The sequence below is a fragment of the Chrysochloris asiatica genome, unplaced genomic scaffold, assembly GCF_000296735.1.
Source record: "Chrysochloris asiatica unplaced genomic scaffold, ChrAsi1.0 scaffold00041, whole genome shotgun sequence".
Lineage (NCBI taxonomy): Eukaryota > Metazoa > Chordata > Mammalia > Afrosoricida > Chrysochloridae > Chrysochloris > Chrysochloris asiatica.
Window position 1 is genome coordinate 13086121 of NW_006408559.1, and position 26834 is coordinate 13112954.

Below are 26834 nucleotides of genomic sequence, written 5' to 3' on the forward strand. Positions count from 1 at the left end.
TATGTGTGTATATGTGATATCTGTATGTATGTATGTGTGGGCATGTGATATTTGTATGTGTGTGCATGTGAGTTTGTGTGTATAGGTATGTGTTTTATGGATTTCTAGAAGTATCCTGTCTCCTCACAGAACGTGTAGTTGTTACAGACTGATACTGAGAGAAAACTCTAGGACCTGGCTTGGGAATCACCAAGAGTGAAAGATGGGGTGCAAGTTTGAATCTTTTGGACCCTGGAGGTGGCCTGGACTAGGCTTGGCCATGATCTACTTTCTGGTTCCACACTGTTCCAAGCAGGATGTCAGGTGCTACATTCAGCTCATTTTCTGAAAAGGTTGGAATTCTTGGGACAAAGACTCTTCTTGTTCTCTGGCTCCATTCAGTTACAGCTCCTGGCTTTCAGTGATGGACTTGATGAATTAACTGGGTTTCCTGTGACTTGGAGAAGAGACAGACTTTATCTATCCTAAAAGGTCTTTCTTGCGGTTCTAGAAGTGTGTGGACGTGGGGAAGGGCCTTACCAGGGGGGCTGACCTCAAGTCCCTTCTAGTTCTAGAATTCATCACTGGACAGGTGTCAGGCACAAAAGGGTCATAGCATCTCCTTGACCTTATCCCCAATCTGGGCCAGAAGAAAGCAGTAAGGGGGCACCAACTCACAACCACTGCCTTAGAATCCTTTCTGGAATGCTTAATGGGGCCAACAGGCAAGGCCCTGTGTTCCTGAGAGGAAATCCCTTTGGAAGCCAAGACTTTCTCACTGGTTGAATACGGCATTGGAGCAACTCTGCTTCTTGATTGGGTCTGCTGGCGAACAGAGCCCCTGTCCTCACACCCAGCAGCTGTTGGCCCCTCCTGGCCCCTTCTGCTGTCCACTCACCTGGTTGTGGACAGTGTTCAGCTGGTTGTTAAAGGTCATGGTCAGGTTGGTGGATGTGCTGGGGGCCACGTGTGTGATGAAAGGGGTCTTGCTCTGGTTCACCGTGTCGTACATGTTCACCCGTCGCTTGCAAATCTCCATGTTCTGGAAGCAGGATTTGACGCTGTTTGTGCAAAAGGCAGACACAGGCGTGAGGGAATAGAAGAGGGTGAGGTGGGATAAAGAGGAGAAAACAGACAGTGAAAAGAACTCTTAGAACAAGACAACTGGGGAGAGGGGCTTCATGTCTTACTTCCTGGGTTTCTGTGTAGTCTGTGTGTTTGCGGGGGTCAACACTATTGGGATGAGTTTTCCTTATTGTCTCCCTACCCCGCTGCAAGGTAAAGGTCCCACATCCAACATACACACTGTTCTCACTGCCTTTTCCCCTGTCACCAGATGGGCCCACTAGCAAGCCCACTGCTCACTGTCCATTCACCCTCTATGTGGTTTCTGGTCCAGCTCTGTGACTGGGAACCTTGAACTCTTACATAGGCCAGCCATCTTCAACCTCTCTCACCCTCCCCAACTCCATCTAGGGGAGAACCAGGGAACTAACTATTCTATCCAGCATCCAGGTCCACTGGAACTGTGCGCGGCATGTGAACAATAATGACCTTCATCATTAATCATAACGAAGGCCCCTGGGGGCACAGGTGGCATGCACTTGGCTGGTAAACAAATGCCTGGTGCTTTGAACCATGCACAGGATGGGAGAAATAGACCTGGCAATCGGCTTCCCTAAAGATTGTTGTTGGTGCCATCAGGTCAGTTCCGACTCATAGCGACCTTATACATACAAGGCTTCCAAGGAGTGGCTGGTGAGTTTGAACTACTGACTTTAAGCTTAGCAGTCCTACAGCGCCACACCAGGCCTCCCTTAAGATTACACCCAATAAAACACATGGTGCAGTTCTGTGCGGTAACACAGGTGGTCTCCTAAGACATAAGGCAACAATGAAAATGAAATCATTAGTACAAGTAACAATGGCTAAGGGGTCCTGGTGTGGTGCTGTGGGCTAATGCGTCAGACTGCAAAGTCATTTGAACTGCAAGGTTAGTGGTTCAAGCTCACCAGCTTCTCCTTGGAAACCCTATACAGGGTCGCTATGGGTCAGAATCAATTCAACGGTACTTAACAACAACAACAACAACAATATCCATTGGGAGTACTGGTGTGGCGCTGTGGACTAAAGCACTGGATCGCAAAGTTGTTTGAATCTTAAGGTCGACAGTTCAAACTCACCAGCTGCTCCCCGGAAACTCTACACAAGGTCGCTATGAGTTGGAACTGAATCAATGGTACTTAACAACAACAACAATATGCATTGAGACCTGGTGTGGTGTCATAGGATAAGCACAAGGTTCGGTTCAAACTCATTGGCTGCTCCTCAGAAACCCTATACAAGGTCATTCCGAGTTGGAACTTGGAGTCCTGGTGTGGCGCTGTAGGATTAGCACTGGACTGCTAACCACAAAGGTCAGCAGTTCAAACCCACAAGCCGACTCTTGGAAACCCTATATAGGGTCGCTATGAGTTGGAACTAACTCAAAGACACTTAAAAACAACAATAAAACTTTACAGAAGCACATTGCTATCCCTGTCACCCGAGGAGGCGCTGGGTGGATTTGAACCATGGACCTTATTTAGCAGCTGAGTGCCCCAGGGCTCCTTTAAGGAGGAAGCTGAGAGGGCATGATTTACCAAGGCCAAGGGCTAACACTACAGCAATCTTCACATTGGCACATACATCCTCTCTGATCTCTTCCTTCTTTTTTAAAATTCTTGCCCAGTTTGCTAAAAGCCAAAGTCTCTCCTTTTTGTCATCCTCTGTTGCATTTTTGGATGCCTGATGTTGTGCTGTTGGATAAGCACTGGACTGCTAATCGCAAGGCTGGCAGTTCAAACGCAAAAGATGTTCCTTGGAAACCCTATACAGGGTCGCGATGACTTGGAACTGACTTCATGGCACTTCACAACCACAAATACATTAACGAATCAAGACAAAACAAATCCCTCACTTGAACACCATCATAAACATCCTTCAGAATCTAGACAGTTTCTCCTACAGTTCTGTCTACTAGTAATTCAATTTATGTTTCCTCAAATGCACATGTTGAAATAATAAAACCCCATTTGATTTTCAATTTCAAATTTCTGTTTTAGTAACAAGCAATGTAATGCCACATTTTATACAAATCATGCTAATGGGAGCTATAGGCCTACCACGGCGCCTCTATCTTCCTAAGCACATGATACAAATTTTTTAACACGTTGCTAGAGAAAGAAAGAAAGAAAAAATTTAGTATAACGTTCTTCTAAAAATACCTGGGTGGGGAGGGCATGATTGGCAAAAAAAAAAAGGTGCAACTGAATATTGATATAAGAACTGTTGTTGTTAAGTGCTGTCGAGTCAGTTCCGACGCTATATAGGAAGTCCTATATAATGACCCTATATAGGGTTTCCGAGGAGTAGTTGATGAACTTGAACCACTGACCTTGCAGTTCAAACAACTTTGCAGTCTGGCTCATTAACCCACAATGCCACACCAGGAATAATTTTCTACTATTATAAGTGGCACCGATAACTACAAGGTCAGTAGTTCAATCCCACCAGCTGGTCCTCCAAAGTAAAAGTAGGGAATATTCCACCACAGAGCCACGTCCCCTTAGGTTGTATGCTCCCACAGGCAGGGCCTTACCTCCTGGCTCACCCTGGTGCCCCACACCTGGAGTATGGAGTGTGCTGAGAACATATCCACACTGAGTCTGCCCCAGGCCCAGAGAGATTATGGGAACAGTTGGCATGGAATGAAGTTATGCTTTGTGTTACTGGTGTTTGGGGTTCTTCCTTCATGCACAGGTACCCAGAATCTAGTCCATCCAGCCTGTGCACCCCTCTGCCCACCTTTTCTGTATAAGCCCAGTGTCCACACCAAGCAAGCCCTCTATTTGCTTTTATCAATAAAGTTTTATTGGACCGTAGCCTCATTCTTTGGTTTATGTAGTGTCTGTGGCTGCCCCTTGGCATGAAGCCCACTTGGACACCTACTGTGTGCTATGGGGGAAATCGAGCAGGTGTGTCATGGTGACAAAGGGGTGGTTCAGGGTCTCGATGGGCGTGACCCGCTTGTCAGCGTCTATGGTCAGCATCTTCTTCAGCAGTTCAATGAACTCCCGCCGGTCAGCCTTCTCCACCAACATGTCGCTGCCTTCCAAGTCTGTCGTCATGTTCACCTGGGGACAAGCAGGGACAGGTTACCAGGAGAGGGGATGCCTGGGGCTCTAGGCACCACCCACATCAGACTACTGCCCACAGAGGTGGCTTTTCTCTTGGCAGGACATGGGGGAGCTGGGTCTGAGACTCCCCAGAGTTAAGTTGGAACCCAGCTCCCATCATAACTGTATGAAAAGTACCCATAGCCAAGCAGAGGTAGAGAAGCAGCAGCGGGGTTTACATATTTATTTCACTTCTGAAGGAACATGTGAGGGTCCCGGGGAGCATTCCTGCCTCTACACGCTACTGCCTCCCAGAGTTCCTGAATTATTTCAGTTCAGGCTGTTTCTCCCAGGAACGGGTCTGTTCTGGGAGAGCCTCCCAAAGGCTGTTTGCGTGGTGCGAGCTCTCTTTTCCACGACATGCTTTGAAAACCAATTTCTGCTTTCAGAGGCCACCTAAGCTTCTTGCCAAGTGGCAGGAACACTTTGCTTCAGAGTTTGGTTTTAGCAACATTCACTCACAGTTCAGAGAGGCGCTATGTGTTTCTTGGTTTGTGGCTTTATTTTTCACTGCTTTTAAGAAATACTCACGTTGGGTCACCCTGATTTCAGACTACGTATCACACTAAGATAAGCTAGAGTTCCAGAACTTCCTCTGTGGTTCCTGGCAGCAACGTGAGAGAGGTATTAAATTCAAAGTAATGAAACTCACCTACGTCAATTTGACTGACGGGCTGGAATCCTCCTTGTCATGGAATGAACTGTGACTCTTGCCCCAAATGTGTGTCAAATGGGCTAGGCTACGATTCTCAATGCTTTGGCATTATGTAATGACCCCTCATGCTGTGATTTGATGTGACCAGCCAATCAGGTGTAAGGGGATTAGGACGGTCAGAGCCCTGATATGGTGCAAGCCTAGGGTGTAGTTTGCTGTTGTTGTTAAGTGCCGTCAAGTCGGTTCTGACCCATAGCGACCCTGTACAGGGTTTCCGAGGCCATAAATCTTTATGGGAGCAGAATGCCTCATCTTTCTCCCGCGGAGCGGCTGGTAGTTTCGAACTGCTGACTTTGCGGTTTGCAGCCCGATTCGTAACCACTACACTATATCACCTTTTATCTTACACGAGAGAAAAGGAGAGAGAAGTAAGCAGAGAGAGAGGGGTTCACTACCACCAAGGAAGAAGGGGCAAGAGTGGAGCGTGTCCTTGGATCCAAGGTCTCTATACTGGGAACCTCCTGGACCCAAAGGAAGACTGATAGATAACAAGATGCATGGAGATCGCTCATGAAAACTGGGCCCACAGATGTTGAAAGACAAAGACCTTCCCCCAGAGCCCACAGAGAGAGGAACGCTTCCCTAAGAATTGGTGCCCTGAATTTGGGCTTCTAGCCAGTAAACTGTGAGAAAATAAATTTCTACTTGTTGAAGCCACCCCCCTTTTGGTATTTTGTTATAGCAGCACTAGACATCTATGATACTTCTCATGATTAACATCAGTTAGACTGGCCAGTACTGTAATACAAGTGGGAAACACCACACCAAAGCTATGTTTATAAAGTTGTGGTGAAAATACATATACCCAAAGACTTGCCAATTCAACAATTTCTACATGTAAATCCAGTGACATTGGTTACGTATGTCATATTGTGACATCATCTTCACCATCCCTTTCTGAGCTATTCCACCAGCATTAATGGAAATGGAATGCTCCTAACCAAAATGATTTTCAAGGAGCTGGTGTAAGGTCTTAAAAATGTTTCACAAACCACATGGCTACAAGGTCAACCACCATGGCTGGGTGGTGAGGACTTCTGCCTGCCATTGTGGTCTGCTGTGCTTGGCATTCCTTGTGTCTACCTGTGGAGCTTACCTGGGCCATGTCATCCAGACAATTGAAGATGTACTTTCTTGCTTCTTTTGACTTGATCCCGGTCTCGGCTTCATGATCATCTGGTGTCTGGTGAAAAAAGGCAAGGCTGATGGGTAACGGGAGGTCTGCCGTCACTGAGACTTGAACCCTGAGTTTCCAGCAGACGGTCTTCCCACAGTTCAGAGACGAACTCATTGTATCTTTTCACTGCTTCTTACTTCTCGACTCCTCTACGTTCACTCATCCCTTTCTTCCTCGCAAACTCCTGCCAAGTACCTAACCTGAGTTTGCGACTGAGGATTCGAAGGTGAGTAGATACACTACATCCACCATGACCCTACAATCTCCACTAAGTTAAGGGATCAGGTAAAACTCTGTACATGGGGAAGCAGAAGCCCGTTTCTACCTTTTTCATTTTAATGAAACTCACTAAATTCAAATCCTTCTTATTTATATCATAGATTGAATTGTGTGTCCCCAATAAAAATAAATTGAATTGTGCCAATTTGGCTGGGCCACGATTTTCAAGGTTTTGGCAGTTAAGTGATGATGTAAAGTGGCAGTTATGTAGTGATGTAATTCATTCAGCAGGATGTAATGATGTCATATGACAATTACATAATGACATAACTAGGCAGTTATGTGACGATGTAATCATTCCCCAAGGTGCACTCTGATGTGATCAGCCAATGAGCTATAAAGGAAGATCAGGGTTGGGGTGCAACACACTTCTAAGGTCACAGACCGGCTTCTACAGGTGTTTTGACTGAAAGCCCTCCCCTCACTTCTCTACTTGCAAACCGTCTTCCCTCACCCTCAGCCTCCGTGTTCCTCTGGCCCGCTGCCATGGGCAATGCTGGCAAGCTCCTCTTTTCCTTCATTGAACTAGGTGGTGGGAGGAGCTGGTGGCAGGCGTCTGCCTCCAAACGGGGCATCCCTGTTTCTCCCCCAGTACATGGATGGGCTGCCAGCGCTCACTGGAAATGGGGCCCATGACCTTGGTCATCAGAGCATCGAACTCCAGCTTCTCGTGAGCAGCTGACCTTGCAGTCCATTTCTCCCCTGCCTGAGTACCCTGCCTTTGCTGGACAAATCATAGCAGGGCGGAGGGTCAGACCTGTGGTGTCAAACCTGCCACCACTGAATCAGTTCCGACTCACAGGGACCTTACAGGCAGAGCAGGTGGCACCATAGGTTTCTTTAGAAAAGCCGACTGTCCCATCTTTCTCCCACAGAGCAGCCGGTGGCGGGGTTCTTTTAGTATCAAAAGCTCCCCATGAATCACCAACCCCACCCCATAGGGAAGTGACGTCCCCTACCTTTAGCCTCCATAGAGGGTATGGCGAGTCAGTGTCACGGTTGAAAAACCGAGTTGTCTTTGTCCCTGCACTTAATAAATACTCAGCCGGCAAGCCCTGCGTCTGTGAAATGTAGCGGATCTGCAGGGAGAGTGGAGAAGGAGGTCAGGGGTCTCCTGTCCCGCCATAAACAGCCACTGGAGGCAGCGAGAAAAAGGGGATGGTGATTTTACAGGGAGAGAAGGAATCAAAAGAAACAGGGACACAGAGAGGAATAGTGGAGAAGAGCAAGGTAAAGCAGAGAGAGATTCCAGACGACAGACTCGGTCTCGCTGAGGGTCCCGGGCCCAAGGCACCCACCTGGTCATACTCGGAAGCACCTGGATACAGCGGCCAGCCCAGGAATAGCTCTGCGATGACACAGCCCAGTGACCACATGTCGATTGCCTCGCAAAATGGTAAACCAAGGATGATCTCGGGGGCCCTGAGAAGAGAGTGGGAGTGCGCTTGAGCGGGTCGAAATGCTTTCTGCCTGGACACGGCAGCAGATCTTATTGTGTGTTCTCCAGGAAAGGGCCAGGTTGCTAGGATCCCAACCATTCTTTAGTGAGATTTTCCCTTCTAGCAGAGGGCCTGGCTGGGGGAGTCAGGAAATAAGGGGTGGGTTTGTGGCTTCAGAACAAAGCCCAGTGAAGCAGCCTGGAGTCCCTGGGTGGTGCAGAGGGTTAGTGTTCTCAGGTATTAACTGGAAGGCTGGAGGTTCTAGTCCACTCAAAAGCACCTCATAAGAAAGGCCTAGCAGTGTGCTTCTCAGAAAGCAGCCATTGAAATCTCTGGAGCACAGTTCTCTTCTGACACACAGAGTACTAGGGGTCAGAATCAACTCCGGGCAACCGATCTCTTTCTTAGGAATCTGTAGGACATCGCTCCAAGAAAATACACAATTCTCCTCGGTAGCTTCTAAGAAGTTAATTTCCCCAGAAGCTCTTATCACATTACAACCACAGAACCATGATCAAGAGCACATGTGTCTGGGTGTAAACCAACATGCTATGACCAACGCTCTGAGCAGCTCGAGGCGTGGTTCCACGTGGAAAGTCAGAGAGGAAACGGTACTGTGAATGGGTCATCACAGCCCAAGAGACTGCAGAGAAAGGCAGCGATTCTCCACGTCTGTCATGACTGGGGAGAGGTATGTTTGGCAAGAAACCAGGGCTGGTGAAGTTTGAGCTTTTGCTTCTAAGATACTGTGGTTCTACACAGCTGGTCGTCAAGTGAATGAATGAATACGTTTTGCTTTTTCAGTTGAGCCCCACACAACTGAGCAACACTGAAGAGGCCTGTTCTGGCTGTTAGCAGCCCGGAGGTGGAGGAGGGGAGTGGGGTGCACTGGGGGGACACTCTCTGCCTAGGTTAGGGCTCACCCACCTAGTGCCTGAAGTGGGAAGGGTGTGAGCCTCCATTTGGCTCGGATCTTCAAGCTGAATTCATTACCGCTTTAAAAAGCATCCCTGTGCCCGACCCAACCTTCCCTTTTAAAATCCACTATCACTTTCCATCTCCTTCTCCGTAAAACAAACAAGCCAAACTCACTGCCCTCAAGTTCCACTCAACTCTGAGAGAGACTGTAGCACAGGGTAGAACTGCCCCATAGGGTTTCCAAGACTGAGCTTTACGGAAGCAGACTCTTACCTCATCCCTCTATCTAGTCTTACCCTCCATCCATTCTTCATCCCTGCTTCCTTCCATCCAGCCATGCACCGTTTCATCCATCTATCATTACATTCATCCATCCATCCATCCATCCATCCACCCACACACCCATCCATCTACCCACTCATCCATCATTTCTCTATCCTCAACTGATCCATCTATGAGGAGGTTCCAAAGAGTTTGTGCAGTTTCTCATCTTTTAATTCCATTTTCCATGAACTTTTTGAAGCCCTTTCCTATTGCCATCCATCCATCCTTTATCATTATCTCTTTATCATCTCTCTATGTATCATCCCACCTAACCACCCACTCAGGCTGAGCCCCAGCCCCAGCTCCAGCTCTGCAAAGTACAACATCAAACTGAACTCTCCGGCTTACATTCCAACAGAAAAGGTAGGATCTGGAACTCGAACGGAATATAATATCCAGACTTCTAATGATGTTGGTCTAAATTGGAAACATTCTCAGAGGCCTAGAAGCACGTTCTGATGACGCCTCCAGGCTCCTTGTCCTATTGTTGTGCACAGTTGTGTCAGACAGAGTAAAGGAAGTCTAGCCAGTGGGCTGAACGATGCCGACCTGGCTCCTGGACGTGAGTGAGGGAGAGAGAGAGACTGACCTGGAGAGAGAGAGGGAGATCCAGAGAGAAGGTGAAAGAGAGAGGGAATAGTTCAGAGAGAGAAGAAGAGAGGCAGGGAGGAAGAGAGAGAATGAAATTCAGAGAGGAGGAGGATGAGGAGGAGGAGAGGGAAGAAAGTGATGGATTATAAATCTGAGAAATGCTCTAAAATGAACCAGTGTGGGCCCCATGTCGGGTCATCTCAAAGGCGTTCCTACTGCCCTGTCCCCCTACCCTCTTAACGTGGGCTGTGCCTGCTTGGACCCTGGTGGCCCTATGCCCCTAATCTCTGTGGTCTCTCCATGAAGCTGAGAATAGCGCGAGAGAGCTGGCCCACCTCCCAGTGTCCTACAGGACAAGGACGTGACCGGGTTCCGCTTGGTGCCTCTGTCCATCAAGGCTCTTGACCTGCACCACTCCCAGTTCCTTTTTAAAGGCTCCCTTTTTAAGTTTTTTATTGGGGAAGATCACAGACACCAAGACGTGTACAAAGTGGCTTCTCAGGTGAACAGCAGGAGACCTGTGAAGAATCAGGGCACACTCTGGGTGAGCGCACTGCTGGGGACGTGCCATCAGCACCCAGGGCACGGGCTCTGCTGTCCGTCAGTAGGACACGCCTCCACCAGAGGGCCGGAGGGACAGCATGGGAGCTGACCAAGGGGGAGGGCATCAGAAGCCGCCTACAGTCTTACCAATGGCACAAATGGTTTGGGAGTCCAGGTGTGGCACTGCAGGATTTAAGCACTGACTGTTAACCCCAAGGTTAATGGTTCAAACCTACCAACTGCAACTTGGAAAGCCTATACAAGGTTGCTATGAGTTGTAACCAATCTATGGCACTTAACAACAAGACCAACACAAAGTAACCAAAAGGTTGGAGATTCGAACCCAAGTGGTTCCACGAAAGAAGGGCCTGCTGACCTGCTTCTGTAAAGATGGCAGCTGAGAAAACTCTACAAAGTGTTGTCGGTAATGCCGGGACTTCCGTCTGATAGCAAAATGTTGTTTTCCTTCTTTCCATCCATCCATCCATCCATCCATCCATCCAGCCAGCCAGCCAGCCAGCCAGCCAGCCAGCCATTGAGTTAGTTTTAAGGAAAGAGAAGGTGTAAGAAAGAAGGAAGCTCTTCTTAGATTGACTAATTGGTTTAATTGGAGACGACTGATATAAGGGAGTTTGTAACATCAAAAATATATAAGCTGAGGTGTGCTTGAAGAAAAAGGAAAAGGAAAATGGTGTCTGTTTGGAGATGAAGAAAGGAATAATAGGACAGAGAGACAAGAGGGGCATTTAAAAATCCAACTAAACGTCACAAGCAGGTAGGTGGGCAATTGGAAGACTGGAGTACAAAGCCCTGAAGTGACACAGAACATAGTGTTGGGGGACAGCTGGTGACAGCGAGGGGCTGCATCAGCGGTGTGTCTGACTGCATTGGCTGGGGCTTCCCTGCGGAATCTCACATTTCTGGAGGAACAAGAGCAGTCTGGGATCTGAGGGGCTCTCTCACACAGAGTCTCGTTCCTTTTCATTTATTCTGCGTCAAAAGAGCTTGCTTTTTAAAAGGACACAGTCCCTAAACACACCAAAGAGCCGACTCTGGATTTGGGGAACTGAGGCAGCTCGGCCTCACACATTAGTGTCTCACCGAAGCAGCAATCCGGAGGTGGTAGCAAGCCCGAAGTTACCAGTGGGTGTCAGGGGGCACAGCTCAGCCCAGGAAACGGACACAGGGAGGCCACCATCCCACCACACCTTGTTCTCCCTGTCCTGAGGACTTCAGTGATGTTCTCACCACAAACCTGGTGCCTGCGTGCTCCTCGTTAGTCAGTTCTGAGTCAAACGTACAACAGAGCAAAACACTGGCCGGTCCTGTACCCCTCACAATCACTGGTACATAAACCCACGTGGCAGGCCTGTCAATCCAGCTCATTGAGGGGCTTCTCTGTCGCCCTCCCTCCACTTTTCCAAGCATGAAGTCCTTCAGGGACCGGCCCCTCCTGATGGCATGTCTAAAGTGCGAGATGAAGGCTCACCATCCTCACTTCTGGCTGTACTCCTGCCAAGACAGATCTGTTCATTCTCTGGCAGCCCACGGCATATTCAATATTCATTGACTCCGTAATTCAACCAGAAAAGAGTCTTGTTAGCCAGATGTCAGGGAACAGGTATAATTGTACACCTTACCGTCTGACGAACACGATCTCATTCTGCAAACCAGGAGCCATGTTTACATTATCCAGCATCTGCCCCCTCCTCCCCAGGAGCCTGCTCCTCACTCTGTGGTCATTATCTCTGTCACCGTTCTCAGGCCTGTCCTGCCTGGATGGGGGAGGACAAAACTGAAGGGGAGGGAAGGCCCAACCATTAAAAATCCAAACCCGCAGCTGCCGAGTCGATTTCAACTCATGGCCACCCCATGTAACATAGTAGAATGGCCCCACTTGGTATTCTTGGCTGTGATCTAAACGGAAGCAGGTTGCTAGGTCTTACCTCGGCAGCGTTGCTGGGTGGGCTCCAATCGCCAACGCTGAGGTCACTAATCAACTGCAAACCATTGCCACCACCCAGGGACACTGGACTGCTAACTACAAGGTTCGTGGTTCAAACCCACCAGCCACTCTATGGGAGAAAGCTGAAACTGCCTACTCCGGTCAAGACTTAGCCTTAGAAACCCCACGCACGGAGCAGTTCCAGCCCGTCCCCGTACAATTGCTTTGACCTGGAATCGACTGATTTCAGTGGTTTTTATTTTTGTTTTTTGTGCTCAATAGGGTGTGGTGTGGTGTCTGTGACTCCCATGAACCCTGGGATAACGCCACAAGTGACAAGGTGTTTCTGTGGGAAGGTGCAAAGCACAGAGGGGAAAATGCAAACCCAAAGGAGGCAGAAAAACATGGAAGCCGGCATCGAAAGGCATTATTGCAGAACACTATGGAAAAGACAGGGCTGTACTTCTCTGAGCTTTGGAGGGCATGTTCAGAGAAAGCCTGCAGGAGAACAAAGCAGGTGTTCGATCACAGAGCCCTTCACACTGCAGCCTCTCTCCCCTCTGTAATTACCACCGCGTCTCATGAATTAAACAGCCCGTTTCCATTTACCAACCAGCAGCGAGGTGGCCAGGCTCTGGGGGAGAGTGGGAGTGACCCTCCAGGGGTGTCAGTGAATGTTCGGGTACAGCATCCAGATCCCACAAGGGGGCTGACCTTCAACTCCCAGCCTCAGGGGCTGTTTCCGGAGTCAGTGAGCCCAGCTCCAGCAGGGGTTCCTGGGATTAAATGGTCCTGCTCTGCTGGGGGTCTGGTGGGATGAGCAGCACGGTGGTCTGAGAGGTGGCAAAGGCAAGGTGTAGGCTGAAGGGGTGTGAGCTGTGTGTCTGTGGAGCACGTGGTGTGTGGTGTGTGTGTGTAGGTGATATGGATGTGATGCGAAGGTGTATGTATGGTGTGGTGTGGCTTATGTGTGCTGTGTGTCTGTGGTGTGTGGTGCATGTGGTGTGTGTGTGGAGATGATAGTGTATGTGATGTGTATATGTATGGTGTACACACGGGAGCTTCAGTAAATTCCTGAAAAAATTCCATTGCTTTGAATCCAGTTTTTCATGAATGTTTTAAAGCTCCCTCATACATGTGTGGTGTATGTGGTATACATGTGCATGGTGTGTAGGAATGGAATGACTATGCATGTGTGGCACATATGTGTGGTACACGTCGTGTGTATGGTGTGTGTGTGTGTGTAAATAACCACCAGCAGGATCCACTCAGAACTGCTGTTAGGAGGACGCTGGGAGGTACTGGGGGGGTGGTACAAGAAATGGGTTATTGCAGGAACAAAGGTGTCCCTCTCCTTCACAACTGCCAACTTTGATGGACTGACCACCGGTACCCCTCTCTGACTGACTCAGAGGACCCCGGGGAAGCTCTATTTGTCTTCATAAGAACTATTAATACATCAAAGGGGTGCTGCTCTTTATTCAGGATGCTACTTCTTAGGGATTTTCCTTTCAAAGCAGGCATCTGGAGTGAAGGAGAACAGGGCCTATCCAAAAAGCAAAGCTAATAGGAAGAATTCTCTCAAAAAGGCAGATGGAAAACCTACATTGATCACTCGTATAAGTAGCATAGGTTGTTGTTGTTGTTGTTACGTGCTGTTGAGTCAGACCCTACTCACAAGTGACCCTATATAGGGTTTTCAAGGAGCGGCTGGTGAGCTTGAACCGCTAACCTTGTGGTTCAAACCGACCTTTCGGTCCAGTGCTTTATCCCACAACTCCACATTCTAAAATTAATAATAAGAAAAAGGTTTTAGCAGCCCAGTGCTTAGTCCACTGTATCACCAGGGCTCTGCTCCGGAAGCACAGGGCACGCTAGAACTTAGAACAAACATAAAACAAAGATCCTACTGGTATGAATTTATTTACCTGTGTTTGAACCCTAACCTCTACACATGTGCGTGGAGACCCGGTGTGGCACTGCAGGATAAGCACTGGACTGTGATCTACAGGTCTGCCACTCACCAACGGCTCCCTGGAAATTTACAGGTTGGCTCTGAGTCAGAACCCACTCAAAAGCAAACTTAAAAACAATGCACATGTGGATACAATCTGACCAGGGAACAGGGCTTTCTTTGTTATGTTAATGAGACTATATGGGGGGTGGGGGTGGGGTGGGGGTGGTGCATGTAGGCTCAGAGAAGCAAGCACAGATGCAAAGATCCACACTGCAAAAGATTGTCCAAACCCCTGAGGACTAGAAGCTGGGAAGACACAAGGAGAAAGACTTCCCCTTGAACTAGTACCGTGAATTTGGACTTCTAGCTTCCTAAACGGTGAGAAAATAAGTTTGTTTATTAAAGAAAGTCAACCCCTGGTGGTATTTCTGCTATAGCAAACCCACTGCCATGTGTCAATTCTGACTTCCAGCGACCCTCTATAGGGTTTGGGATGCTGTCAGTCTGTATGGGAGCAGACAGCCGCAGCTTTCTGCTGGGAAGTGGCTGCTGGGTTTGAACCACTGACCTTGCATTAGTAGTACTGGATCATTAAGGCACCCTAGTGCCCAATGGTTAAGAACTTAGCTGCAAACTAAAAGGTTGGTGGTTGAAACCTATCAGCTGCTCCATGGGAGAAAGACCTGACCATCTGCTTCCATAAAGATGGGAGCTTCGGAAACCCACTCGGTCACTCGGATGGCCGTGAGCTGGAATCAACCTGGTGGCATGGAGTGTATAACAAAGACCCCACTTTACATGAAACAGCTTGACTTCACCAGGCCAGAGCAGGTGTTAAGTTTGTGTTTGTCTGTGAGGTTCCTCATGGTGTCAGAACTCCCTGGGAGAAATGGTGGCCCGACCTCATCTTGCTGACCTGGCTTTCTGCTCTGATGGTGATGCTCAGGAAGAGAAGAGGGGAGGACTGTCTGCCGCCCACTCCCAAGATAACACTGTGGATGGATGCTTGTCTGGCTTGCGGCCAACTCTCCATTTGAAGCAGGGGGCATAATCACTTTCCAGAATGGAAAGTTATTCAGGAGTTAACTAGACAACCACAGGGTGGCTGGTGAACAACTCACAGCCCTTAGCAAATTTTTGAAAGAGGAATGGAACATGAACCCCATTGTGTTATTAACAAAATCCTTTCTAACTAGGCAGTGGGGGTGGTGGCTTTATATCAGGTTGGGGGAGACACCCTGGGACGCCCGATTACTGAGTAATTAGGTACTAAACTCAATCTCAGAGTCCTGCTGTGGCTCTGTTGGTTCAGCACAGGAGTAAAAACCCCAAGGTTGGTGGTTCAAACCCAATAGCTGTTCCTCAGAATCCCTATACTGTGTTGCTATGAGTCAGAAGTGACTCAACAGCACTGAACAACAGCAACAAACTCAACCGCAGGTGTTTACTGAGCTCCTAGAGGCTGTGGTGTCTTATGGTAGAGTTCTTGTTTTCTAAGTGGGAGACTGGCAAACGCACGTCTTGTCTGTCTGTCTGTCAGCCGAGGCTTGAGTATTGCGCTATGATGCGGGGTTCACAGCAGATTACAGACTAAGATAGATTAAGAAGAAAGGGCTGGCAATCTTGCTTTCTGAAAATCAGCCAAAGAAAACAGAATAGTGTCCGATAGAGTGCTGGAAGATGAGTCCCTCTCTTGTGGCTCTGAGGCCTCACTGAATGGTCAGTGTCACTCCGGGCCTTTCCTAGGACAGAGTCCAGGGCTGTCTCTCAGGAGGACGGTCAGCGTTTAGCCGGAGCATGGATTTGGGTGGGAAGGACCCAGAGCCTTTGCATTCCTGTAACTCCAGCAACATCCAGACAGCCTTGCTCATCTTGAGATTCCTAATTGTATCGGATCTCAAACGACTCCCTAAGTTCCCACCCAAGACTAATTTTGGGAATAGCTGAAGTCAAAGGAAAAGCCAGTTTCACAAGTAAAAGCTACTGAAAAGGGTGATTTCTGAAGCCCTTGCCAAAATCGTGACTCAATGATTCTATGCACATTTTCCTGCTGGTAACACATATTCACAGACCACAAAGACAAGAATCCATAGGAGGGGCTGTGATGGATGACTGGAGAAGGGCTTGCCCGGAGAGCAAGGTGGGCCCCAGGTGTGAACCTGAGGTACAAGCTACAGAATCCCAAGCAGCCACGAGCTCAGAGTTGGCATGGACCAGCAGTCTGGGCTGGATTAAGGGAGAGACCTTGACTATGGCCGCTGTAAGCTGCCGGAAGAGCAGAGGGACATGCTAGGGAAGACCAGGCAAGTCAAGAGCAAATGAAGCCATTCATGACAGGAGTTGACTCCGGGGACTGTGCAAAGCAGCTATTGTTGATAGGTGCTGTCAAATCGGCGGTTCCAGCTCATAGCGACCCCGTGCACAACAGACCAAAACACTACCTGGTCCTGCGGCCTCCTCACAATTATCGTTAACCTTGAGCCCACTGTGTTAATGCATCTCATTGGGGGGTTTTCCTCTTTTCACTGACCCTCCACTTTACCAACCATAATGTCCTTCTCCAGGGACTGGTCTCTCCTGATAATACGTCCATAGTATAAGGCACACTCTGGCTGTACATCCGATAAAGCAGCTGAGGGAGGATTAACAGAAATTCCAGTTTGAGAGCTTTCTGCCTACGGTCCCACAGGACGTGGAAGACGAGGCACGGAGTCTGTAGGACAGGCCACCTCCCACCAGACAGATGCTCCTCGTCCCACATGGGGTCAGCATTCCCGCTGCAGATGAGCTCAGTCCCTCGGTGTTCCTCTCCCCACTTTACTCTCCCTCCTGTACCCGCAACCCCATTCTTTGCCAAGTCATCCAACATCCAACTTAACGTATGTGATTCAGTTTAAATTTTGGAAACACAGTTGGTCTCTGGAGTGTTCTGTGTCCATGGTCAGTTCTTGGCTGAGGGACCTTTCTGGTACATCCCAGAATTCTCTTCTCCTCCCAGTAAATTAAACTTGTTTCGGTTCATGGCATTTTCTGTTGTTTGCTAGTTGATGTGGGGTCATTCCAAGTGATGGAGCAGATCTCCAGGTCTTTCTTCCTCAGTACATCCTTTAGGTAAACAGTCAAGTGCAAATTGTGTGCGACACTAGGAACCTAACAGCAGTTGTATCTCTCCAATTAAGCTGGATGCCTCTTGATGAAAAACTACACTCCTTCCTTTATTGGGGCCTGCACATCACCAGTTACCCTGACATTATCTCGCGGTCAGTGGATAATTGAGCTCGCTAGAGCACAATGGATCAGTGGCTTTGTCTCCACCATGGGACGGGTCACCACTCGCCTGGATGTCCCGTGAGAATTTTGGACCAGTGACCACAGCGCCTAGGTTCTAACCCAACTCTGCCACTGGTGTGAGTTCTTGGTTTTGTTGTTGCTGTTAAGTGCCATCAACTGGCTTCCAACTCACAGTGACCCTGTATAGGCTTTCCGAGGAGCAGCTAGCGGATTTGAACTCCCGGCCTTTCAGTTAGCCACCTAGTGTGTATCATAACTACAGAGCCACAGTAGGATTCTGAATTCTTGGTAAGTCTCTTAAATGCTGAGTCACGTCTTGTCAGCTGTAAGAACAATTCCCAACTGACCATCTGAAGTTGTTAAAGTGCCGCTGAGTCTGTTCCGACTCACAGCAACCCTGATTAGGTTTTCCAAGGAGCGGCTGGTGGGTTTGAAGCACTGACCTTGTGGTTAGCTGTCCAGTGCTGATCCCACAAAGTCATACACCATCCTAAGTTGTGGGGTCAAAATTAAATGACATTATGGAATCCAAAATTTGTGGACAAATTCCATTTTTAAAAAAATTTCACTTTGCCACAAACTTATTGAAGCTCCCTTGGGGATGAAAGAATGTTAATGATAGGGTTTCATTCACTCACTCACTCTCTAATAGCCACTAAACAGGTGGTCAGATAGCGAGCCAAGAGTTTTCAATTCCACTGAATTGGTTGTATGGAATCAATACCATGAGAAATGGAAAACAAAAAAACCAACCCCCCCCCCCCCCCATAAACACTAACGTGATTCCAACAGGACTGGGTCTAATCTGCCTGTAAAACCAAGTGTTAGAAACTTTGATAGGTGTGGGGGGGCGGATTTAATCCTGGGAAGGGACAGGGGACACTGTGAGTCAGAATTAATCTGAGGGCAGTGGGTTTGGTTTGGTTTCAGGATAGGAGAGGATGAGTCCATGGACAGCACAAACAGTTAAATGCTCACCTACTAAGAGGTTGGCAGTTGGAATCCACTCAGAGGCATCTCCAAAGAAAGGTCTGGCAATCCACATTCAAAACACCAGCCACTGAAAACCCAGTGGATGCAGTTCTATTATGACCCACAAGGGGGTGCTCATTTCTCTTGATTCCCGGAGCTCAGAGTGTACCCTTTCCTAGTGAACTCTTTCTTGGTTGCTGAAGCTGCGTTCTGCCCCCTCCTTACTGTGTTCTGATGGTCTCCTCAGTTTGGTCCCCTGGTCTTCTTCCTACTCTGACATCATGCTGGGATACAGCTCATTGTTCCTGGGCTTAGAAACTGGGCTACCGAGCAGGTCTAGTCACAGGGTCTGAAGACATCACTGCCTGCTAAATCAACACCTCCATTAGACTAGCCTCATTCAGAATTTGATATGGAGATATGGAGTCTCTTGCTCCATAGGTCAAAGATTACCTCTGAATGGTTCTTTTATCAAATACAAACAGCCCACTGGCTGTTAGCAGTGGCTTTGCTGGCTGGGCCTCCCACAGTTCCATGTTCTTATCTGGCTGCAGAGCCATAAGGTATCCCTGGGAAACTGCAAAAGCCTGTGAGATTTCAGATGCGTTATCATAGAGCCCCCTCCACCCAGAAGAGTAAACACAGTCCATTTTTCAACTTAGACACCCTCAAGCAGAATTTGCAGTGTCAGCTGAATTTAAGGCGTGCTGGTGATGCTGTGGGATAAGCACTGGACTGTTGAACTTCAAGGTTGGCAGTTCAAACCTACCAGCCACTTCTCAGGAGAAAGATGAGACTTTCTGCTTCCATAAAGATTTACAACCTCAGAAACCCTATACATAGGTTCACTATGGCAGACATGATGGCAAGAGGTTTGGGTAGTGCTGTGGCGATGTGTTGGGCTGCTAACCCCAAGGTTGCTGGTTCAAACCCACCATCTGCTCAGCGGGATAAACATGAAGTTGTGTGCTCCCATAAAGATTTAGTCTTGGAAACCCGATACAGGGTTGCTATGAGTCAGGACTGATTCAATAGTAGTAGGCTTGGTTTGGGTTAGTGGCACAATGATTAAAGTGCTAACCAAAAGGTCTGTCAGTGGCTGGAACCCACCAGCTGCTTCACAGGAGGGAAGACCTGGTGCTCTGCTTCCATAGAGGTTTACAGCCTCGGAAACCCCATGGGGCAGGTCTACACTATCCTGTGAGGTCTCTGTGAGTTGTTATCCACTAGAGGGCAATGGGTCTGGTTTGGTTTTTGTTTTTCTGTGAGAAGTTTCTGGGTAATGCAGATGATTAAGGACTCAAGTGCTAACTGAAAGGTAGGTGATTCAAACTCACCCAGAGGTGCCGTGAAAGAAAGGCCTGGAAACCTACTTCCATGAAGGGTCAGCCTAGGAATTCTCCGGGTCCTACAGCGTCTGTCTCTATGAGTGGGTGTGAGGATGCTGCTGAATTTGCCTAAGGGTGCAGGTCACACCAGGATTCAGACTTTATTCTAATACTTCCTTTAAACAGAAAAGAAGGGCAAACAATAGGATGAAAATCACTGGTTGCTTCCTGCCCACAGGATGTGGGCACAGGCTGACCAAGGTCACCATGGCCAGTCCCTTGCTGGGGCTGCCAGTGCTACCTGGCTACAGGGCTTTGTCATCTTGACGAGTCAGAACTTGTAGCTGTAATCTCAGCCCAGGTGTTTCCAAATCTGATTTTCATGATGGATTCATTTATTACTTTCAACCCTTTCAGCTGTGCTGTGGGGCAGGGTGGAGAGCAAGTACAGCTAGGTAAAGAGCAAGGAAAGAATGATCCTCAGAAAAAGAAGACGGCTGAGTTTCCCGCAGGTACGGTGGCAGAAACACTCCTAGGTTTCAGATCCTGGCAGGAGATAAGAGGTACTTGGAGAATCAGCAAGGTACAACTCACTCTATACAGACTCTGAAAAGTCCAAGGAACAAACGTGGAGGAACCTTCCCCGGGGTCCACATTTCCGAGGTGTGGCCCGCAAAGATACGCTGGTGGAGAATACCAGCAGCGTGCAGGTACGTGCAGGTGTGCTAATGTGTGTGTGCAGGTAGGAGTGCTGATCTGCCAATGTTCGTGGTATTAACATAACCACCACCGCCACTGATGACAAGCATCAACAGTTTAACCAGTTTATTTAACAATCGGCTTCAGCTCACCACTAGATACCACACACACAAAAACTAACGTACATCCACTTCCAAATGCCCAAGAACTCAGAAACCATGAAGGAAGACTTCCCAGTTTTTTCTATTTCTTTTGCAGCTGAAACTTGGGAAGGAACTCATAGTATTTTAAAATCTGAATTATTTTTTTTAAATGAGGAGACTTGGAAATTTGGTTAATAATAAAATAACCTATTTGTAAACTGGATGTAGGTTCCCTTTACAGAAGGGTTGGAGGGCTCGTGGCTGAGTGGGTTTCTGATGGGCTGCTAACTACAAGTCCAGAGTTCCCACCCTCCAGCAACTGCAGCTGGGAGCAAGAAGAGGCTCTGCTCCCACAAAGAGTCACAGCCGCAGAAACCCCGGGCACGTCTCCTGTGTCCTCTAGGGCCACTGGGAGTTGGAACCGACTAGCTATCTGTGAGGTGTTTAAGTTTTTACAGAACTGCACGCATCTCCAGTGGCACAGTGATTAAAACATTTAATTGGCAACAGAAAGATTGGCAGTTTGAACCTACCAGCTCCTCTATGGGAGAAAGAGGTATCCGTCAGCTTCTGTGAAGACAGTTGTTAAGTGATTCTAGTTGATTCCAAGACTGAGCTCTGGTAGCGTAGTGGTTACGAATCGGGCTGCGAACCTTAAGGTCAGCGGTTCGAAACTACCAGCTGCTCCGCGGGAGAAAGATGAGGCTTTCTACTCCCGTAAAGATTTACACCCTCGGAAACCCTGTAGAGGGTCGCTATGGGTCGGACCTGACTCGATGGCACTTAACAACAACAACAACAACACTGGTTTGCCAAGACTATAACTCTTTGCGGGAGCAGAAGGCCCCATTTTTCTCCCATGGAGCAGCTGGTGGGCTTGAACTGCCAGCCTTGTGGGAAGCAGTCCAGTGCTTATTGTACAGAACCACTGTATCATTACAGCACGGGAAACCCCATGGGGTGGTTCTACTCCATCCTATAGGGTCACACTTGTTTTGTTAAGTGCCGTTGAGTTGGTTCTAACCCATAGCGACCCTGTTACAGGGTTTCTAAGGAGTGGCTGGTGGGCTTGAACTGCCAGCCTTGTGGGAAGCAGTCCAGTGCTCATTGTACAGAACCACTGTATCATTACAGCACGGGAAACCCCATGGGGTGGATGGGGTGGTTCTACTCCATCCTATAGGGTCACACTTGTGTTGTTAAGTGCCGTTGAGTTGGTTCTAACCCATAGCGACCCTGTTACAGGGTTTCCAAGGAGTGGCTGGTGAGCTTGAACTGCCAACCGTATGGTAATCCAGCACATTAACTCACAGCGTCACCAGGAGCAGGAACCGACACAAAGACAATGGATTCTTTTCCTTCCTCACAAAAATGTGGGAGGGCCGTGAAAAACTGTGGCCATCAGCCCCTAGGCCCAATCCAGGAGTCTTTTCTACAGAGAGCAACCAGCTCTTGGCCCAGCGATGTCATCATGAGCTCCCTCCCTACCCCCCACCCCCAGTGTGTCCCTGGAGGGATGAGGAATTCATTCATCAGCCTGTGTCTGCAACAAGGCAGCCCTCTAAACACCTAAGACAGCTGTCAGAAAACCCGGAGATCTTCTCCAAGCTAAACAAACACTCCCAGATTCAACCCCCTACGCATCAAATCAACTGTCCCCACAGTACAATGAACACTGGAGGCTCCACACAGCTGCCGTGCGCCGCCCCCATGACCTCCCATTTCAGAGATTAGCGATCTCTCTCTTAAGGTCACACTAACCCTCTGGCAACCACTCGACTCTGACCACACATCCTTCATTACTGTCTACCCACAAGGCCTTTTCTCCCCAAAACATTGTAATACAATGTTTAATTAAATGTTTTCTCTGCTAAACATTAAATGCAATGACATTCCTGGGGTGGCTTTGTAGGACAAGCACTGGACCGCAAGGCAGGTTTGAACCGCTAGGTTGGCAGTTCAAACTTACCAGCTGCTCCTTGGAACCCCTATACAGGGTTGATATGAGTCAGAACCAACTCAACGGCACTTAACAACAATGACATTGGGCAAATCTGCAAAACACCTCTTGAAGAACAAATATGTCACTTGGAGGACTAAGGTGCATCTGACCCAAGCCGTGGTATTTTCAAATGTGTGAGAAAGCTGGACAATGAATTAGAAAGACTGGAAAATAACTGATATCTTTGAATGATGCTGTTGACGAAGAATCTTCAATGTACCACGGACTGCCAAAAGAATACACAGTCTGTTTTGGGAGAAGTATAGCCAGAGTGTGCCTTAGAAATAAGGGAGGTGAGACTTTGTCTCTCATACTTCAGACATGTTATCACATCTTTAGAAAGGATTTACAAACCGACTTGTATAATATTCATATAATGTAAGAAATACAATTGCTGAAGTTTGTTACGTGTCATCGGGTTGGTTCTGCCTGGTCCCACACCATCCTCACAATTGTTGTTATGTTTGAACCAACTGCTGCTGCCACTGTGGCAATCCATCTTGCTGGGGGTCTTCCTCTTTCTCAACGACCCTCCACTTTACCAAGCATGATGTCCTTCTCCAGGACTGATCTCACCTGATAACATGTTCAAATTGTAAGAGACGAAGTTGGGCCTAAGCCGCATTCTAGCTGTACTACTTCTTCCAACACAGATTTGTTCATTCTCCTGGCATTCCATGGAACTTTCAATATTCTTCTCCAACTCTATGATTCAAACGCATACATTCGTCTATGAACTTCCTTATTCACTGTACAACTTTCACATGCATGTGAGGCAAATGAAAATACCATGGCTTGGGTCAGGTGCATCTTAGTCCTCAAACTGGTATCTTTGCTCTTGAACACTTTAAAGAGGTTTTAAAATCAATCAATAAAAGAAATACTACAGTGAAGCAATTCATAACTATATTTCTCATATTCTATGATTAAGATCAGTGAACATTACACTAAGGATTCTGTATGGTTGATATGGGAGGAGGTCCATGGGTAGTGTGGGACAACATGAGTGGTCACTGGGTGACCCCAACCCAAGGATCCCACTGCACAGAATGCAAGGCTCCAACACGAACCTTGAAAACATGCTGGTGTGTGGAATAAGTCAGTCCCAAAGGGACAGATACTGGGAGATCCCAATACCTAGGATTTGTGTGGAGACCAAAGTTTATTAACAGTAGTTACCAGGGGAGGGCACTGTAGGATAAGCACTAAACTGCAAGGTCAGTTTGAACTGCAAAGTTGGCAGTTCCAAACCCACCATGAATCACTCCTTGGAAGCCCAATACAGGGTAGCTATGAATGACTCGATGGCACTTAACAACAACAACCGGGATGAAAGGAAGGTGGGGGAAGGGGACTCACTGAGGTGAAAATTTGGAAAAGTGGATAATGTTAATGGTTGAACATATGATAAATATGAAGAATGGCATAGACTTGTATACAAGGAGAATGTTGAGAAAGCAAATGATTTGTTACGTATATATGTACCACAATAAAAGGAAACCCAAAACCCCAAACCCCAGGCTCACTGGAACCATCAGTCCTCTGGCTCTTCTTAAAAGTCAAAGGATCATGTGGCAAAATGTCAGCTTTATGTTCAGGCAATTACCAAGTGTTTCCCTGAGGTTTCAGCTAGATGGATACTACCGCAGAATGATTGTCCCGGGGAGAAGGTGGCTTTCTGGGAGACCGTAAGGGACTCATTGAGAATACAGTCTCTCTCGCAGGATGCCACTAATGGATGCAGCCCCTTGTTAAATGACATCTCAACACCACGAGACTCCTTGTTTCCGGTAATATGACATGCGATTGCTTCTATCCCTCCTTAAAGTGCAATCCAACAAAAACACGGTAGAAAAAGCATCATAACTATCCGGTGACAATATGAAAACACAAAATATCCTTTGAAAATCCATGTTCCCACTGTAGTATAATCGTTTGTCATTTAAATGTGTAAATACGAGAGGGGGCTTCAATGAGTTCGTGGGGAAAAATGGAATCAAAGACAACAGAATTTTTCCACGAACTTTATGCATTCGTAACTGCAACACATGTACAATCACAGCGCACAAATGGTTTAAACAAAAATGTTTAAATATATCATTGTAGCTAAATCACAGCATGTGGTGTACATGGCATTTGGTAGTTTGTACTTACTCGTGCATTCTTTTTGTCTTTATATTTATAATCTGGATTCCAACAATTTCTAATATTTCACTTCTTCTGCGTTGCTCATTTGCTGATGTGGGTTGCAGCAAGGATTCATTGTGTTTTAGAAGCATAGCTGGATAGCATCGCTACACACACAGCTTTGTAAAAAATGGACGACTTGGCAGTTCTAAGGACTGTGAGGATGGGGTGGTGGTGATTTATGTGTTGCGGAGTCACTTCTGACTCATAGCGACCCCATACAGGGTTTCCGAGGCTGTAAATCTTTACAGGAGCAGAAAGCCTCATCTTTCTCCTGTGGAGCATCTGGTAGTTTCGAACTGCTGACCTTGTGGTTAGCAGCCCGCCTTGTAACCACTACGCTACCAGGGCTCCTTGTGAGGACGGGGTAAAGGATCTGATAATATGCTGTTGGCATGCTTTGCAGAATGGCACTGTCCCTAAGCAGGAGGGTACAGAAGTGTCACTTTATTTTTTAATTTTTCCTCTACCTTACTGATATTGTAGAGGGTCACCAAACTGTGCAGACTTACTGTTTCAGGACCCTCAAGATCCCCTGCCACTGAGTTGATCCCAACTCCTAGCGCCCCCCTGTGACAGAGTGGAAATGCTCAATAAGGTCCCTAAAGTCCCTGGTGTAACACCATTGGATAAGCACTCGACCTCAAGGGCCCTATACAGGGTTTTGATGAGTTGGAACCAATTCCACAGCACTCAACAACAATAACACAATCTTTGTGGAGACAGACTGCAGGTCTTTTTCCTTCAGAGCTGCTACTGCTGCTGTGTGCCGTGGAGTCGGTTCCGACACACAGCGATCCTGTACAGGGTTTCCGAGACTGTAAAGCTTTACAGGAGCAGAGAGTCTCATCTTTCTCCCGCAGAACAGCTGGTAGTTTCAAACTGCTGACCTTGCAGTTCATAGCCCGATTCGTAACCACTACGCTACCAGAGCTCCTTTCAGAGCTGCTGGGTGGGTTCCAATTGCCAACCTTTTGGTGCACAGCCAGGAGCTTTAACCACTGTGTCACCAGGACCCTAAATAACACACTGTGGCACTGTGGGCTAAAACGCTGGACTGCAAAGTTGGTTTGAACCACAAGGTCACCGGTTCAAGTTCACCAGCTGCTCCTTGGAAACGTTATACACAGGGTCACTATGGGTCGGAACCGACTCGATGGCACTAAACAACTGAGTGGATACCAACTAACAACAATGCTACAGGACAGAGGAGAACTGCTCCTTAGGGTTCCCGAGACGGTCAGTCTTTACAGGAGCAGACTTCCTCTCCTGACGAGTGGCTAGAGAGGTCTGAACTGCCAGCCTTGCAGTTAAAGTACTTAATCACTGCACCACCACAGGACCCCAAATAGAGACAGCCATTCAGAAATGGCAGTAAAACCACCAGAATACAATCATGAATGTGTTCTTCATAGAACAAATTGTAGAGAAACTAAGGGGCTCGTGTGTTCTCTAGTGTCTATTCTCAACAACAAAATAAAAATACATTTACAAAGAAAGAGACAAAGTGCATGGGAATGAATGGGAAGTTGACTGTAAACAGCACCAGGGAACTTCTGGGGGAGATGGAAGTACCATCCACTACACTGAGATAATGGTAGCATAGCCTGTAAGCTCACTAAAACTCAGTGAATTGTACATTTATGGGAGAATTTTATGGTATGTAAATTATACCCCAATAAAGCTGTTGAAGGGAAAAAAGAAAACAGTGCCATGTTGCTAGGAAAACATTTGAATCTTTGAATAATGCATAAAACCTACTGGTTAATTTCCTTCACACATGTGTGGCTTCGCATACAATAGGTAGCAAATAGGTCCTATTTTCCCATCACCTCATATGTGCGCACACAAGTTAGACAATGAATAAGAAAGACTGAAGAACTGATACTTTCAAAAGACGGTACTGGGGAAGAATATTGAATACATCAGGAACTGTCAGAATTGCAAACAAATCTGTCTTGGAAGCAGTGCAGCCAGAAAGCTCCTTAGAATCGAAGATGGTGATATACTGTGTCACGTGGTTTGGTTATGTTTATTAAGAAGGGCCAGTCCTTGGACAAGGACATCATGGCTTGGTAAAGTAGAGGGTCAGTGAGAAAGAGTTAGACCTTCCACAAGATTGACCCAC

General features: G+C 47.6%; 1 protein-coding gene across 2 annotated transcripts in view; it reads right to left on the minus strand.

The window, feature by feature from the left end:
* The window catches only part of HIPK2 (homeodomain interacting protein kinase 2), a 165883-nt gene that overhangs the window by 29613 nt on the left and 109436 nt on the right, over nucleotides 1–26834 (minus strand). For both annotated transcript variants that reach the window (XM_006861171.1, XM_006861170.1), the window contains exons 3-7: nucleotides 7666–7789; nucleotides 7327–7446; nucleotides 6008–6094; nucleotides 3970–4154; nucleotides 878–1040 (exon numbers count right to left, since the gene is read on the minus strand). In XM_006861171.1, the coding sequence (XP_006861233.1) occupies nucleotides 878–1040; nucleotides 3970–4154; nucleotides 6008–6094; nucleotides 7327–7446; nucleotides 7666–7789 (679 nt within the window). The remainder of the gene's footprint in view (nucleotides 1–877; nucleotides 1041–3969; nucleotides 4155–6007; nucleotides 6095–7326; nucleotides 7447–7665; nucleotides 7790–26834) is intronic.